Source organism: Epinephelus lanceolatus, chromosome 4 (genome assembly GCF_041903045.1).
Source record: "Epinephelus lanceolatus isolate andai-2023 chromosome 4, ASM4190304v1, whole genome shotgun sequence".
Lineage (NCBI taxonomy): Eukaryota > Metazoa > Chordata > Actinopteri > Perciformes > Serranidae > Epinephelus > Epinephelus lanceolatus.
Genome location: NC_135737.1, coordinates 16,622,188 through 16,639,972, shown reverse-complemented (window position 1 = coordinate 16,639,972; position 17,785 = coordinate 16,622,188). Strand labels below are relative to the sequence as shown.

The following is a 17,785-nucleotide window of genomic DNA, read 5'->3' as shown; positions in this document are numbered from 1 at the left end:
GAAAGTCGGTCTCATAAAGATTCAACACTATTACGCTGCCTAGCATTTGAGTTAAACTGAGCCCCGGCTGAACACGCAACGGTCTGACTTGGACTAAAAATATTTGACAAGTGGCAAGAGTTAATGATCCTGACAAAATCTGAGCCTGAAACAGGACTCATTTGAGTGTTGATTTTTGATGTGATGATGCAATGTGGAAATGACATAAGCAGCCATACAGGGAGTCTAACTGGGTTTCTTACTAACTCATTAGAATTATCAGCTTCACAGGATGACCACTGCGATCATAGGTTACTCTCACTACTATTTCCTCCTCTCTACAGGTTACTGAATCAGTAACACCAAAACATCCTTCCTGATGTCATGTGGGACAAAATCTAGGTGAATTTGGGTCAGCAGGATTTTCTCTACTTCCTTTTTCTTGCTTTGATTTGGGAGTTCCTGACATGAAACCCTTAGATGGTTCCCCCCTCTGCTGTAGGCGTTATGTATCTGCGCACTGGTCGCCTACAGGGCGGTGGCTGCGCAAGCATGTCCAAGAGCAGGACAGTCTGTGGGGAGTTAAGGGAGTTGTCATGAGGAGACACTGATGCCTGGCTGCAGAAAGGCATCACACACGCAACCATACCTGCGCCTGATCCCAGCAGCCCAACTTTGAATGAGCGACTATGCCTTGCGCGGTCAGTAACTAATACCGACAGTCCTGGAGAATGTGTTCGCGCACACACAGCCACACACACATCCTGCCTACACTTAAACACAGTGCGCAAACTGGCCGCGCTGGAGACAAAAGCACAACTCAAATGCAGTCATGGCTACATCGAAGACTTTATGTCACATCTGCAAAGTCACAGATTTTAAGTCATGCGTGAAATGGCTTAAGCGGCCCAAAGAGGGCCGACAGTAGAAATGATCCACTCAATGACACCGGTCCACCAAACAAGACGCACGCCACCAACTGCTGTAACCTTTCGTGCATCCCTGTGTCAGCTTCAGAGGACATAACTGGATGAACAGACGAACAGGATGCGACTGCAGGCGAGTCATTTGCAGCCTGGAACATCATCTGCCACTTAATGGCAACCAAAAGAAGGGCAACATCCAAGTTGCCTCTGATACAAAAACTTGTGCAGCCGCATTCTGTTTTTCATTGCGCCGCACAATTCAACTTCCAGGCATTCCAGCACAGTCGGCACTGACAGCAGACAGCGACAGCCGTCCTCCGGCCAGAACTGCTGCGCAAACACACAACATTAGCGGGGAAAATCAACTCTCTCTCTACTGAATACTTCAACTCACGTGTGACATGAACACATATGATCTTTACACTTAACGCAGCCACCACCTCCCTGCACACCACGCCCGTCTACAGCAACATCCAGCGCTCACCTTTAAAGACGCTTGCACAGAGGCTGTAAAGGATGAAGATCAAGTGCTGCTTGACAATCATATTCTTCTCTTTTCCTTCACAATTTTACGTCGACACTCCACTCGCGTTTGTCTCTGTCTTTTTTTTGTCTCTCTTTCTGTCTCTTCTCCTCGGGATAGACTTATCCAGGTAAACGGCGCAGCTTCGGACTGACCGGAGTTACATTGATGAACTCTGCCTTTTCCAGAGAAGTCCCTGTGTATTTTTCGCAGATCCGGGGGCAGTGATTACTGTAGCCTAGTCTAGCAGGACGGCAGAGATGCTCGTCGGCAAAGTGCAGCTCCTGCCTCCCTTTATTGCCTTTCTCTTTAACTCGCTGCAGAGAGCAAGAGTCCCGCCCACGCTTTTTGACTAATGAAGACGCTTCACCAATAGAGAACACCTAGAAATAGTTCTGATCTCCGGTAAACTGTCAAAACAATTACACCGTGTCACATAAGGGTTACTTTCTTACTGCAATTTCGAGAGGGAACATCAGTAATCCTCAGATCAGTTTTAGAAGGTTCATTTAGCAAATGTCAGGGCAGAACAATAAACCTCTGCAGGAATATGGTGATAGTTTAGGCCCATCATAAAAAAATATAATAAAAAATAATAAGGTCATAAGGGACCAGTGTCGCCCACCATAGACCCTCTCTGAGGCTCTAAAAGGAAATAATAATGATGATGCTCTCGACCCCATGTTTTTCTGACAGTGTGAGTCTTAACTGTGAGAGTGCAAAAATCCATGCCAGTGATTTAATGTATTAAAATATGCCCACAGCTAGCAGAGTTAATTTAACACTTTTAGACAGTTTTGAACAGCTGCCCCAGAGCCATAATAGCTTTATGAGCAGACAAACAAGCCTGCAGTCAACACTAGACAACTCAAAATAAGTGTCACTGCAAAATTAACACTTATTATGACTTGGAAATGTGTACAATGCACACTGAGTGTCTTTCTTGGAGTCTTGGAAATACAATAAAAATGACAGCAGAGACAGACTTGCCTGTGTTGTGTGAAAAGGCGGTTGCTTTCCCAGAGGTTGTGGCCTGGTGTCTGGGTGTGTGTCAGGAATCACTGCACAGGCACAGGGGAGGTTAATGGGCTCCTGGACATCCCTCTTCCTTCAAAGGCTCCTATGAGTGGTGCACAGAAATGAGTGTGACCATCCCTAAAGACAGAGGTGGGAGGAAAGCAGCAGCTCCAGCCAGGGATCATTTTCTAAGCCCATCGCAAGGATTTTACACATGGTTTAACATGCTGCCGGTCAAATTTGGTTCAATTTTGCACAGTGGCCTTCCATGCCACTCCCACTTCAAATCAAATTGCTGACCTGGCCATACCACCTGAGAAAAAGCTGTGGTGCTAAAAATATATTTGAGGCTTTTTAAACATCAGCTTTTCTCTAGGAATAAATGTAAATGGCATGTGAAGCTCAGTCATTCATTATCTAAACAAGCAATCAGTTGCATCACTAATTTTCACTGCCAACCAAGAAATTAATGCAGCGTTTTTCGGCACATTCTATTCCAATACAACTTTTAATCAGAATGGGTCAAATGGGGACCTTTTACTAAGATGTGCGCTCATTCACTTTTGTATGCTGATGCTGCGTTTAGACTTTTAACTTGGAACCATGCACATCTCTAATCCCTGGGGAACCATTGTTGCCTTTCTGAACTGTAAACCTTGAAGAACTGAGCACTCTTGTGTAACATACATTCTCAATACAGCTCACTTATAATGCAGAGCAGAACTATACAAAGCCAATTACCATGAGGATGGTGGTAAAGAATCAATCCCATGTGTCCTGAAGGTCAATTCCTCGTCATTTCATTAGATCTTTGAGAGTAGAATTCTACTCATGCGCCTTTTAAACAGCGATAATTTATTGACCATGTGAGTTCAGCAGAAATGCTCGGGGTGCTGACACAGATCTGTAATGCAGAGTAGCATGTTCTCCTTTGCATTCATCTGTGGGACATTATACTGCATCCTACCCTGTGCTCTGTATCATTTAAAATGTCCAAACTGTGTGCATTGTTTGATTTAACAAGGTCACCAGCTACAGTATACTTCTGATCCTTGAATTTCAATACTAAGTTTCCACCAAAAAATAAATAAAAAATATCAAATATGAGACGCTATGTTTGCAAAGTGTACAAAAGAGAATCAAAGCAAAGACAAAAGACAATAGTTTAGGCTAAGCAGAATTACATTAATATGCATTAACCTGTCACTGATAGCATTTAATCCTCCTTGCTGATTGAAAAACAACTCATCCAGACACACTCGGTGCACAATCCATTTCAGGATGGGCCTGAATGACAGCAGTCGTGAAGGCTGAATGCTTTATGTAAATGGCGGGTGATGAAGTGCTGCACACAGGATCAGGACATGGCCTGTGTCAATCTTTTTGTCATTTAAGCAATAAATAAAACTGTACAGCGCACTACAGATTCTATAAGGATTTACATTTTTAGAGTTAACATTTAATCTTTCAACACCTAAACCTGGATCTTATTAAAAACTATGACTTTGACTCCCACTTTGAAGCAATAAGCTTGGCGCATGTGCCTCTCCTGCATATAACACATTTTTTAAAACTGGGATTTAGGGCTGTCCCAAAAGATTCAAAGATTCAAAGCCTCAACCATCATCCTGGAAATGGACGTCCAAATCAGTATTCAAACTCTATAGTAATCCAACATTATTTAACACTGTCTTTGGCTACAGTCTATTTATTCATTTGTTTATATGCCTACATATGATGTGTTTTTTATGGGGTATGGCTGTAATTCATTTGATATGATCAATGCACATTTTGAAGCAATTTTCTCTTTAAAAAATCAAAAGTCCTTGTTTCTAATTAGACTCATAACTAAAGTAATAGCAAAGTATATAGATAATAACTGCAAGTTTGGATAAAGTATGATATTGTGTTGTGCCCCATCCCTGTGGCTGAGCTTCAAATATTCACGGGTACTTCTAACCGAAGCATCGAAGCCCCAAAAATGATATTCTGGCCAGCCCAAGAGATTTAAAAGAAAAACTGTAAGCAATTCCTTCTTCTTTTTTTTAAAAACCACCTTATACATCCTGTGAAACCTTAGATAAAAATTCCACAAACATAATTTGGGGGTTACTGTATGACACTTGGAATGTAAATCAGCCATATGCTAGCTTTTAGCAGATATACTGGTATCAATGCAAATGTTGGCCAGTTAGTAGCAAAAAATTACAGAAAAGATGTCTGACGTATGTTTGAAGACATTTGAGATGATAAACACTGTCTCCATTACATAGTTTGTCCAGTTTGTTTATTTTTGTATTAAATGTCCTGCTCACTATGTCAGTTTTTAATGACTAAATTTAAAGGCTTTATATCAAAAATGGTCATTTGTTTATGTTAGAATATACCAACTGATATGATTATCTGACTTTTTAACCCTTAAATATTTATGTTAGTAATATAGTTATATTGAAGTGGTTAAGTTAAACCCAACAAAGGTCACTTTAAATCCACCTGCTTTGAACAAGATGTATAACACTCAGCGTTAATTAACCACAGAACAGTCATGCACATAACAATGACAATGTCGTATTAAACAACTTGTTCCCAGTTTGTATGTGTGTTGTTATGATTCAGAAATACCACAAAAAAAACACTGAGATTAAATTGTTCAGTTTTCAAACTAATGAGCTCCCAAAACACGCTTAATTAATGAATTCATAAGATTCAATTAAAAGTATCACTCACAAAAGCATTGCAGTTTGATTCTTACCTTGAGGGAGCATTACAGTCATGTTTTACACATTAGGAATACAAAGACTGAAAGCCTAGCCACCCTCCCATCCCTTTGTAACAACCTACTAAATACATAATGCAAATGTTGTCACTGAGATTACATCTTTTAATCCTATTTTTCATCAGACACATTATCAAGCACTTCTGTCACCCTCTGTTGAAAGTTTGTTTCATTTTGGAAGGGTTCCTGGCAAATTGGACTGTTCTGGAGTTAAGATTACTTACAGGACTTTTTCATGGATCATTTATTGCAATATAACAGAACACATATGGATTATATTCTACCTGAGAATATAAAACAGTGTTACTGCAGCATGTCATTTGTGGGCGATATATATCCCTTTAATTTGCTGTTCACTTCTTATGTTCTTGATCACGTGAAAGTGGAAGCAAATAGCAGGATGTTTAAGGAAGACAGAATATTTTAATTAGCACTAAGCTACTTTATCACAATGAGATAAGCACTAATATTTCTGTCCACACTTAAATCATTGTCATCATTCTGCATCACGGCTCTGTGTAATGATGTGCAGCATGCGTTGCAATATGCTGTTAAAGACACTGGCAGACAAAGACAAAGAGGAGCATTTAGAGTTAATGCTATATTCCTCTGAATGATAGTGTAAACATCATGGCTCTCCTTTGTCTCTTGTACTGCTGCCAGTAATTATGAAATGCATAGTTTAAGGCCATGATTGTGGTAAAATAACACAATTATTTGTTTTACTATCGTGAAACCTTTTCGATAATACTGATGTTCTTGGATATACATTAAAATGCCTTTCCATCACTGAACTGAGTGTTAAAACTCAGACTACAAATGTAGCACAACACAATGTATACTACTCTCCACGTGAGCCTGTTATAATCCAGTGTGTCTGACACATACATGTTTTATAATGCAGTGTCTGTCCACTGGGAAATAACACCTGCTCTCTAAAGCTTTGTACAGCTTGAACTTTAACAACATGTTATAATGAGAGCTTTATGTTCCTTCCACATCCCTGGAAGAATATTTGCTATCGATGGCTGGTGGGAATACAATTCCATTTGTTTATTGCCTTATTGATGGGACACTGGGAACTGCTACATTTGATAATGGATTTTCTGTACCAAAGAATATGCAAGTCAGCACTCTGTGGATGTCATTATATGCAGCAAAATTACTAATCCCTCAAATAGGTTGTCTGGAGATGTATGCAGCTCATATAATATCAGCATCATATATAAACAAATATACAGTGTGCGTTGTCATGATTGTTGTATACAGGTCCTAATGACTGTTTTCCAATAAAAGTGCAACCATATGTTTGTCTAATGTTATCAGCTATCTAAGGTAAAAAAAACAAATGCATCATTTATATCAGCCATATGCTGCCAACAAGCTGAAGCATCAGTCAGCTGGATGGGTGACAATCAAATCAAAAGTGATTCAGCTTTGTGTGGCAATCTCACAGGCAGAGATGAAGGGAAACCAAAGCCTCTTAAGTAACATTAGACCATAAACAGTCATTTCGCAAATAGGCTTCATACGCTCATGAAAACCATTTGCGCATTTTTCTATAATGATATAAATTTTCCTGAGTGAATTCACATTTTGAAAAGGTTATCTAGTTGACCTATTGGTTAGGGATGTGTACGATTAGTTGACTAGTCGATTAAATGTCGCTACCCTCACTAGTAGGCATCAAAAATACTAGTGGATTAAACTTATCATTAAAATCATTGTCATTTTATACAACGGTGTTCACCCATCGTAAATGACGTTGTAATACTTGTGCCTGTTTCCTAAAAATGTATTTTCCTTAAGACTATTGTCTACAATAAATGTTATTTGTTAATTTTTATTTATATTTTTGAGTTGTTGCCATATTTTGTCGTAAAATGTGCAGTGTTTATAATGCCAAGTGCCACACATTTCGTTGGCATTTCAAATTCAATCTGGTTATTGAAAGATATAATTAATGATTTCATATGGCTCTTACAATATACATATTATTTTATATAAGTGTGCTTAATTTTAGCTGTTTCTAAGTGTTTTCTTACTTTTAGTCTAAGTTTATACTCCCATTTAAATGTCAGGGAAATTAGCCATTAGGAATATCCCTACTATTGGTCATTATTTAAATTCCTAGTAGTACTAGCTAGTGTGGCTGAACCTGTAGCAACTATATGTACAAAATACCATCTATATTTTATGATATAATGCAATGCAGTACAAGGGCATCACACTTTAGTACCTCATATTAACAGATCTAAAAACATCTGTCATTCCCAACTGAAATTTGACAATTTGAGCTTTAAAAAATTATCATTTGTTTTGAGGGCTAAAACTCCATTAATGACTTTCGCACTGTGTACAGTGATTTGGTATCATTTTCCCTATGCCAACCTTAGGGGGAAAGTCAAAAGTATTTATTTATTTCATTATTATTTTTTAAACTTGTTATCCAGCAGTGATTTGGCACAGTCAGTGTAAATATTAGATTTAAACCCCAGGCAAACATTTTACCATTCTGGGCTGACAGTAGATGTCTGTGACATCACAAAATACATTTGAAGATGCAATCCACTGCTGGATAACAATATAGCAATTAATTCATTTCTCCTATGAGCTATGTGACCAAATTACAAATTAATGTATGGAACGCAGACATCACAAATGGTTCTAGATGAGCTACTGTAGGCGACCCACCCCCAGCCCTCACCATTCATGCACCTGTTCTAGTGTATACACTGAAAAGTTATCTAGGTAACTCAGTAAATTGAAACAGGCCCCGGGACAACCAGGTTCTCCATTAACGATTAACCCACAGTGCACTCTGCTGCTCAAGATTACTGAAAATATAACCAGGCACTACAAGGCAAAACCTCAAACTGTATTTTAATATATAATGAAAGTTGAGATTTTTCTTAGAGCATACAAGTGTTTAAATATTTGCACAATAATCCCTAGAAGCCCTATTATCCAACATTGCCCTCAGTTTTCAAGTAATCTGACATATATTACAGCTCCAGCTGTGAGAATGTTTGCACTCCAGTAAAATATTTCAGCACCATTTAATACAGAAGTGCTTACAAGGATACCCAGCACAGTACCACAGTGCACCATTGTATTACTCACATCACAGAACTACTGGGCAGAACCTTAGTATGGCTCATTAATTGCAAATGAAATGTTAAATAAACATCGTGACACAACAGACCCCCCACCTTATTTTTCTGAAACTACTATCGAAAGATGAGTCATCCTCATGCCAGGAGAGTTGCATGGTAATTACTGTATCGTTACCGCACAGTTCCAGAAGCGTGGAGCTGTAATAATTCAATCAATACTGGCCTTTTGTCTTAACTTTACAAACCAAGCATCTCTTCAAGGGCATACACCACCCCCGTGGGACCAGTACGAAACATATTCAAGCAGACGCTCCTCTCTCCACCTCTCCATCCTTGCTGATACAAACAAAACCTAGTGCCCTGGTTATGCAGAGTGAAGTGCTTTGTGTTAGGGCTCACGTCCACGATAGCCCACAGCAGCTGGTGTTCTCACAGACCACTGCATGGAAAATGGGATGATTTCAGGATTTAGCTGCCCGTGGTGGATTTCTCACTCAGTGCTTATTGGGGCCAGAATCACTTTGATATGGACTTGCAGAAGATTAACAGCAAGATTTTAAGTCCCCAGTCTCAGTTTTGTTACGTGTTGGAGCTGTTATTGTCATTATGCTGCTTTGACAAAAGATGCCGCATTAGCATACAGCTATTTAATATTTGCGTTTGAACTGAAGATTCAAGCTCCGACGTTCTAATAACTGTGATGTCTGGAAGAAAACTGCATGCCACTTCAAACATCAAGGTCACTGCATTACATTCATCAAAGTAAAGAAAGACCAGATTTAGCAGTTATAACATAAACCTTAATGATACTGATATTATAGCTATTTCTGTCAAATATGTTGATGTACTACATCCAAACATATGAAACCTAAACAGCTCCATCAATCAAAGACAAAAGAAAAAGCACCACATCTGGTATCTATCAGCTTTTATTTATTATAGACTAAATGAGAAACGATGAGTTACAAGTTTGAGAGGCATCGCACGACTTCTTAGCAGACCTGACACGGCAAGCGTTACAAAAAGTTTTGATACTTGGATAGTTGTGTTATACACAGAATTATGATGCCAGTGTCTCATAGCTCATCAGCACTCTCGGCACCTCCTTTGCTTATCTTTGCATAACTACACATCCTGGTCATGTTTCCTTTCTCCTCCTGACCATCTGTTCCCTGCTGCCAATCTTCTGAGCGTGCCAGCTTCTGCCTCTACATCCTTTCCCCACTGAGTCAATCTTAGTATTGATATCATATTCTCCCTCTCTCCCTCTCTGTTTCTGTCATTCCTCTCTCTTTCAAACGCACACAAGTCTGAAGTGTAATAGAGATGCAAAGCAGACATGTTGGTAAGTATGGCACATTGGCATATGTAGTTTGTGATTTGTGTCACACATCTTGAACTTTTTAGGGATTGGCATCTGGCTATATACTGAATCAAAATACAACTCTAATTTATTAGCATTTAAAGTAAAAATGGAAACACATCAAACTATTATTTATTACTTCAATGAGTAAGCTGTCATTTATTACTTTAATGAGTAAGCTGTAATACCTTAGATTTTTTTTTAGTTGTGATTAAATAAAAAGTCAGACAGTTTGATTAACTTCTGTTGTTTTTGTCTTGTGGAATGATTAAAAATATCAGAGCAAGCGTCCATGCAGGTAACAATTAACTGTCATAAAACTTGATGTGCAAAGAACCTCATAATTGTCATTCAGGCTTGTACAGTAAAACAGTGACACTGATGCTATCTAAACAATCCAATGCCAGAAAAAATGTTTGCATTGTACATTTCTGCAAACCATGGATACATTTGCACATTATTTTGTTGAAACACTACAGTTAATCAATGCTGTGGTTAACATCTGGTTAGAGCTAGGCACAAAGACCACTTGGTCATGGTTAGAAAAAGACTGTGTTTGAGCTTAAAACAAAAAAAACGGTTTGGGGCTGGCACAGTTCCCTCAGGAAAAGCAGCAATGTCTCCTAAAAATGCTTTTGGTGCCTAAAAAGCTGCTGGAAACACAGCAGTAACTATTTTTTCATTTGTTGTTCTCCAACAGTGATCTGCAGCTTGGCAGGCAGCTCGCCTACATGTCATGGCTCGCACCATCCCCTCCACCTTGAGATGACAGAGTCAGTTCATACACCACGTCACTTTAGAAATGTACAATGCCAACATTTTCTTCTAGTGACCAGGCTGATCTAAAAGATGCTGGCTACTGCTAAATTAACTATGTGTCTTTGTTACAGAGTACATCAGTGGCTGGTTATCCCTGGTTATGGCGGTATTGGTAAAATCAATATCATAACAAGTGATAGTTTTCTAATAGTAATATGTATATCACAATGTGGTAACTTAGAGTTTGCAAAAGTGCATATAAAATGATGAATTGTGTTACACTACTATGCATAACTTTAAACCACACACACTTTAAAATCACTCAAGTGCAATAAAAAACAATGTTGGTAAGTTTATCTGGAATTAGCCTTATGATCCTTTCAGAATTACATTAAACATGACATCATCTCATGATACAACTCTGCTAAAAAGGAGACAGACATGAATAGTGAATGTTTCACACAGATGTATTAACTATGAATTTAACATCCTATAACAGAGTGTGCCTGTTTTCAGTGAAAAAAGAATCAGTAAACCAATAGTGGTGTTCTCTCTATAGACATAAAGATCAATTTGCAACAAAGTATGAAAAGGTTCAGCCAACAGCTTCATTCTGAAAAAAGTACTTGCTTGTACTACTGAGGGCAAGTCTAATGAAGGGAAAAGAAATTATGGTGCCAGCACTATAAGTGCTGTTTCTGTCAAGTTTTTTGTTAAAACAAAATTCTACCCATAACTCTAAGTGAGCCCACTTAATCAGGTTTCTCATAATTGGACTATGAGCCATTACCAAGTTGTGATGTGTGTCAGCTCAACACCATGTAGACAGTTGAGAACAGATTTCTCTCTCTGCAGGCAACATATTCATCTTGTGTGTGCCAAAGAAGATTGTATGTTGTCTAATTTAAAACACAACCTTATTTTCTCCCACAGCACATTACTGTACCTGTTCCTTGACAGGCCTCTACACTCACCACTTCCTCCTGGAGCCAGTGGCTGGCATCCACTCCTGTGTATTAAGAGCTCTACTGCTTGCCTCAGGCTTTTAAAAGAATGACTAACACACTCTTTGCAAACCACTGAAAGACTGCTGTAAAATATCTCAACCTAAACAGAGTGATGCATGTGGGTGCAGGAATACACTGTGGTCAACACATTTGACAGAGAGGTCTGCTTGTTCTGTAACATTCGCATTAGTGTTTGCAAATATTATTATTAAGGTTTTCTCTGAGTTTGCTAAATACAAGCATCAGACATATGGGAGTCACTACCAAGTGAAATTGAAAAAATTACTTTCATAAGTTTTGTTTTGGAGAAAAAGTGGGATTCCATCAGTGCATTATGCATAACTAATACATAATTCATACACAGATGAAATTTTCATCAAGGAAACATGATGACTGAGGTACACGCAATTACAAGCTTTGCTCACATCAAAGTAAAATAAACTGATATAAATAAGTGATGGTACGTAAGGAAACATGCATTCAGGCTAAGCTGTATAATGATGTTTTTGGTCAAGCAAACTACCCCTCTGACAAATTAATACAGTAAAGAAGAGCCTGCTGATAGTCAGAGTTTTACGCTTCTCCAAAATTTGAAAGTGCGTTGAAAGATGCGTCTCCCAAACAGCTCGTCAGACCACAGGCTGATTAGAGTGTGTTGCTGTGCTGTGTGCTAACTATGGCTCTGTTTGCAGACCTGACAGGTGTCACGCCAGATCCATTAGGATGCATTTGCACCTCTCCCCTAAAGAGAGTATTTCGATATGTCCTCTTTGGTCAAAACAAAGCTGCCAAGGCGGCAATGCCAGATCCCAGAGGACAAAGTGGCCTTCTGCCAGGAAAAAAAATCCTCACTGAGAATTATCAAGTGAAAGAAATGACCTGGACTTTAAATCTTTTGAAGTTAAACTTCATCTCTTTTGTGTCCCCTGTATAGATATTAACCTTTATCATATTTTGCTACCAACTATATTACATCTACACAAACATGGAATATTTCACAGTGGCTGTAGTACACGGTTGTACACTTACTTTAGTCCAATCAACACCTTTTTCTCTCAGCACTTTCCTCAGTGTTCCATTTACAAATTCACTTTTTTCACCCTCACAAAGACATCTGGTTTAGAGGTGAATTAGCCTTTTCAGCTAATGGCTAATTCACCTCTAGAGTCTATTAGTAGGGTGCACTACCTGCTGTTTCTCAAACTGTGCTGCTAATTTTAGATGACTCTCTAGTCGCTGTACATGTAAAACAAGGTGAACCACAAAAACAAAAGCATACTTAACATAAAGTCTGTATTTCAGTGCTACACACAGGCAACGGAGGGATTCTTAATATCACATAGTGTCGATCAAAACAGATTTTCCAATTTGTAATTTTCGTACAGTCAAATGTTTCACATTATAGCACCAGAAAACAAAACTAGCCTTGCAGATAATAATAATTTCCCCTGGGTATTACCTCTCACTAACAGTGCAAGAAAAAAAAATCTTGATTAGTTCTCCTGTGATTTGTGTGGCGCTCTGATATATCTCATTTACTCCATAAATATTCCAAAACCATTCCCATAAAACTTTTGATATCAGCAGTTTCATTTGACACATCTCATGCACCCTTTTTGCCGGCAGATTTTGATTGATTTCCCCAAATGAAATGTCAGCATGTCATGGATCAAACCAATTTCCCGATGTTCCTATTGTTGCTTGGAAAATTGGGAAGGAATTCACCTGACAAAAAGAATGTATTTTTGTGCAGGGGTGAGGCAATACATCAAAATGCAGTGATTCTTTTGCCAGACAGAAAGCAAACACTGATGTTGCTTTCAGCGTGCGCAGCATTTCATTTCGCCAAGGAATTTGTCAATTATCTCAATACACTCTCTCTGTGTGTGCATGCAGGGTTAGATTCATGGTCTCGACTATTATGAGCCAGAAATCTGTTGTTTTCTGTGAGGTACATAGCAATGAGCCATTTCCAACTGTGCTTAAGTTTTTCAGATTTAGCCCTAGGAAATGAAATGCACCCCGTATCGCTTTGAATACATCTCATTTGAAATGATGAATACTTCAGGTCCTATAAACTATAATAAATCTAATAGTCTCATGCAGCACTCTGGCGGGGAGGGAGAGCTGGTTACAGCAGCTAAATCTGCTGCTCTTCCCCCAATCAATTAGATCTGTGAAATCCATTTCTCTTTGCATGTTTGCTCTTGTTTGCAATAATTACAACCTCCACCCCAAACAGGCATGATAAACACCCCCTGATTTAGAAGTGTTTGTTCAGATCGGAGGGACCTGCTGCTTGTCTTGCTGTTTATAAACCGTGGAAATCTACAGGGATTACACAGGCTCATCACCATCTGTGGCATTACTCCAAAACAGGTCTGCACAGAGAAGAGCCCTATCAGGGCACCGAGAGGAGGAGGCAAAGTCAGACTGACATATAATGGGCTGCTCTCACCACGTCTGCAGAACAATGCCATCGCCATTAATTGGGCTGTTAGCAGAGACTCACACACACTCTCTCTATGTCTATATATGGATGCATTCAAGGGATTTGGACTGATTTTAACTCAGTTGTAGATTTTGAAACAGCTATTATGTTTACTTACACATATATATATATATATATATATATAAATATATATGTAAAAATAAAACTACATATTTTACTTCTTATCACAGACTGTAAACTTTGAATTCCTTGTTACACCTTTTAGAAAAACCAAACAGTGCTGTAAAGGCTGATTGCATCCTGTTCTATTAACTGTTTTTCCTTACAGATAAGAAATTAGATTTATTGTTTTGCAGTCAGGCGTTCTATTGTTAGCCAGGATAAAAAAAAACATTGTAAATGTTACAAAACCCTATTGTCTAGTTTATCAAATCCAATTGTTCTGTTGGATCAACTGTGACCCGAAGGAACTTTATAAACAAAAGTAATGCACAACAACAACACTTCAGGATACTTCTTGCATCACAATGTTTCATATCAGATAGGTACCATCATGTAATGATTTGTAAGAGAGGCTTTCTGAAGTCTAGTCTATAAAATAACTTGATTGACTTTTGATTGACGGGTGTCACAAATCAGACTTCTAATGATTGACAAACACTGTCAATGCATCTGACAGAGACAATTTTGGTGATTTGGAAAACACTGACAATAATAGAACATTTTGCAACAACAGTGCTCAAGGCAGGTATTAAACTCAGACATCAGGGTATCACAATCAACCTTTGACCTTCAAATGAGGTTTACTGAGAAACTGTCTTACAGATATGTGCATGCTTTTGCACAACCTGCTATGGGATGAAAATGTATCATTAAAAGCAATTGTGATATTCCTCCTGTCTTTGACGAACACACTGTATGCAGGAAGAACCTTATTCTAGTAGTCCTCATAATTAAAAAGAAAATTAAAGAAGAAATAAAATCCCCTCGGAATGTCTTGTCATTGTTAGCAAAGCAGTTACAAATACATTTTCTTATCAAGAGCCCGGAGACAAACTACAAATATAGATCCAAGCTGAACAACATATACAAAATCATAATATCTGAATTGCTATGTAAAGCCTAATTCTCCATATGAATAATTTATTGTCTCACAAGTGTTCGCACAGCTTGCTGTATATTTAAAATTAGTCACCATGTTTAACCACAATTACTACAGACCCAGACAAGATCTTTATCCTTCTTTTGTTTGCGGACGTTCTTCCAGCTCACAGATTTTTATCTTATTTTAGTTCTAGATTTTTAAAGATATGATTTGGGTGGTCCGTAAATCTGTCAACAGCACATTACTGTTCACCTGTGGCGTCCATTTCACTAAATAATATTGAGATACTGTATGCAGCTGATGCCAGAAATGTTGTTGCTTTTGACCAGTGGTGCATTATCTTGAATAAATGTATGTTGTTCACATCAACATGTTCCAATGACCTTGCATAGCAACCTGCATTAATCCATTTTTAAAAATGCAAAACCTAAAAGTGAAAGGCTGTTGAGGATGATCAGGTTAGAAGCTTCCCTTTCCAAATTTCCGATGACCCACAGATAAGTGCACTGACCCTAAAACCACCCAGCGAACTAACAAACATTGTAATTCCCGGCATGATTGTTAGTAAGTCAGTATGTGTATGCTACAGTGTAGGCTTGATTCCAAACCCTTATAGGAAGACAGAAGTCAAGTAGATTCCTGTTATTTATCAAGGTAAAGACAATGGCATGTCCAGAAGACATTAACTAATATTAAACCTATCTATTAAACAATAATAACAGTATTGAGGTCCTGTCTGTGTGGAATTCATATATTCTTTATGTCTTCTTGTGGATTCCTGTTCTAGTTTTCTTCCACAGTCCAAATACATGCAAGGAGTCAGTTTGACTGGTGACCTGTCAAGGGAGTTTACCTGTTTTTTTGCACAATGCATGCCAGGATAGGATCTCTCTGCAATACTGCAAGGGATGAGGAGGTATAGATGGACAGATAAGAAATTTGTTGTACAGCAACATAACTGCAGTTATCCTTTTGTGTCAGTGTTTCAACAGCATTTAAAGATATTAAAAGAAAAATAAAGATAAAAGTAATCCAAGCAAATGTGATTCATAATCCTTGAGTTGCTAATTTCTAAACACATCTAAGGTTTTGCTGATTTATTTCTTATTTGTACAGGAAATGTGTGATATATTCTGTAAGACATGACATGTTTCAAGTGCTCATCCTTCACTTCATTTCACATTAAGTGCAGCTCATTGAGTCTTTATTCCTCTTTTATTCTGTTAAAAGGCCATACGATAAAAAGAGATATCATTATGATATGTTCTGACCTCTGGTCTAGGTATTGTTTAACCAAAGCAAATTTGTGAGTCTAAATACAAAGCAATGATACGTGGTATTGCACTTCACCTCTAAAACTATATGCACCTACCCACTGTCACATATTTTATTTTTAGCTGTAATGTACCTCTGTGAATATTCTCATATGTCTTCAGGGCTTTTCCCAGTAATAAGGCAAATGAAAACCACAATGAGGACATGCGCACTTGTTTCTAGTTCTTATTTTCTCATATGTAATCTTGTTTCTCCTCTAAAAATATAAGAAGTCAAAAACCTAAAGCCTTTTCACTTCTGTTTGGCATTTTGGCATTAAATTCCTACTCCTGTGACCTCATCAACCAGACACCATGCTTCATTGGTTCACTGGCCAAAAAGGGAATGGCAACTAATTCACCTTCTGCAAAACTTTACTAGAGACTTGTGGAGATAATCATATATCACTCTTTATAATGGACCTCTTTCAAAGCAACTAAGCAAATTTGAATGGTAGGAGGTCTTTAAAGTGTGAGTGCAAAAGTTGAACTTAAATGGAGGGTTATTAAAGAGCCTTTTATGGCACAACAAAAGACTTGTCATAATTCTAGAGTCCTGTTGAGAGAAATAGACCTCATGGTTAATCACTGTGCCGGTTATGGTGCTGAGGGTTCATTATTATTATTTTTCACTTTTTTCTTATTTTAATCAAATATCAAAAACAAGATTGTACATCATGACCAAAGCTTTTCTGTTATGCTTTGCTGGGGTATTTGAGCCCAATCTCAAAACAACTTTTAAAGTAGTGAGTACTACAAGGTTGACAATTTGGACTTTGAAGCAAAAGCCTTCTACTTTTGTTGCTGTTTGTTTATCTACCATTAAACTTTTCTGTACAGCACTTGACTTTTCAGTTTTAATGTCACTCACATTAACAACCCTTGTCTAGATCCCAAAGTTTTCAGAAATACAGTTATGCTAACCAGGTATAGCACCATTTTCTTAAAACTACAATGAGATTTTAAAATGGTAGCACTGAGGCAGGCCTTCTTAAAGTAACTAATGACCTTCTTTTAACAGTGTATGCTGGGGAATGTTCAATCTTAATCCTTTTAGACCTCAGTGAGGCTTTTGATACTGTAGATCATGCAATTTTAATTGACTGCCTCAAGCACTGGGTGGGTATCAGAGATACAGCACTGTGCTGGCTCAGCTACTACATTTCCCATAGAACCTTTTCTTTGACTGGAGGCAATTTATCATCCTCCTTGCCAGACATAACTTGTGGGGTCCCGCAGGGTTCAATTTTTGGTCCCATCTTCTTTTCCTTGTATATATTCCCACTTGGCCAAAACATCCGTAAACATAATGTCTTTTTCAACAAATACAACTGGGGAAGTCTTGATTGTATTTCTTGTTTCATAACACTTTGTCTCTCTTCTTGTGTTTTTTAATTGACCAAGCACATAATTTTGCGCATTTTTTTAACAATTAAAAAAAGCTGCTCT

At 38.2% G+C, this 17,785-nt stretch overlaps 1 protein-coding gene across 3 annotated transcripts in view; it reads right to left on the bottom strand.

Annotated features, from left to right (window-relative positions):
• The window catches only part of cadm2b (cell adhesion molecule 2b), a 158,678-nt gene extending 156,938 nt beyond the window's left edge, over nucleotides 1-1,740 (bottom strand). For 2 of the 3 annotated variants that reach the window (XM_033630551.2, XM_033630552.2), the window contains exon 1: nucleotides 1,390-1,740. In XM_033630551.2, the coding sequence (XP_033486442.1) occupies nucleotides 1,390-1,450 (61 nt within the window). In that variant the 5' untranslated portion in view covers nucleotides 1,451-1,740. The remainder of the gene's footprint in view (nucleotides 1-1,389) is intronic. The other variant, XM_033630553.2, reaches the window with a different exon arrangement.
• Nucleotides 1,741-17,785: the final 16,045 nt, after the last annotated feature.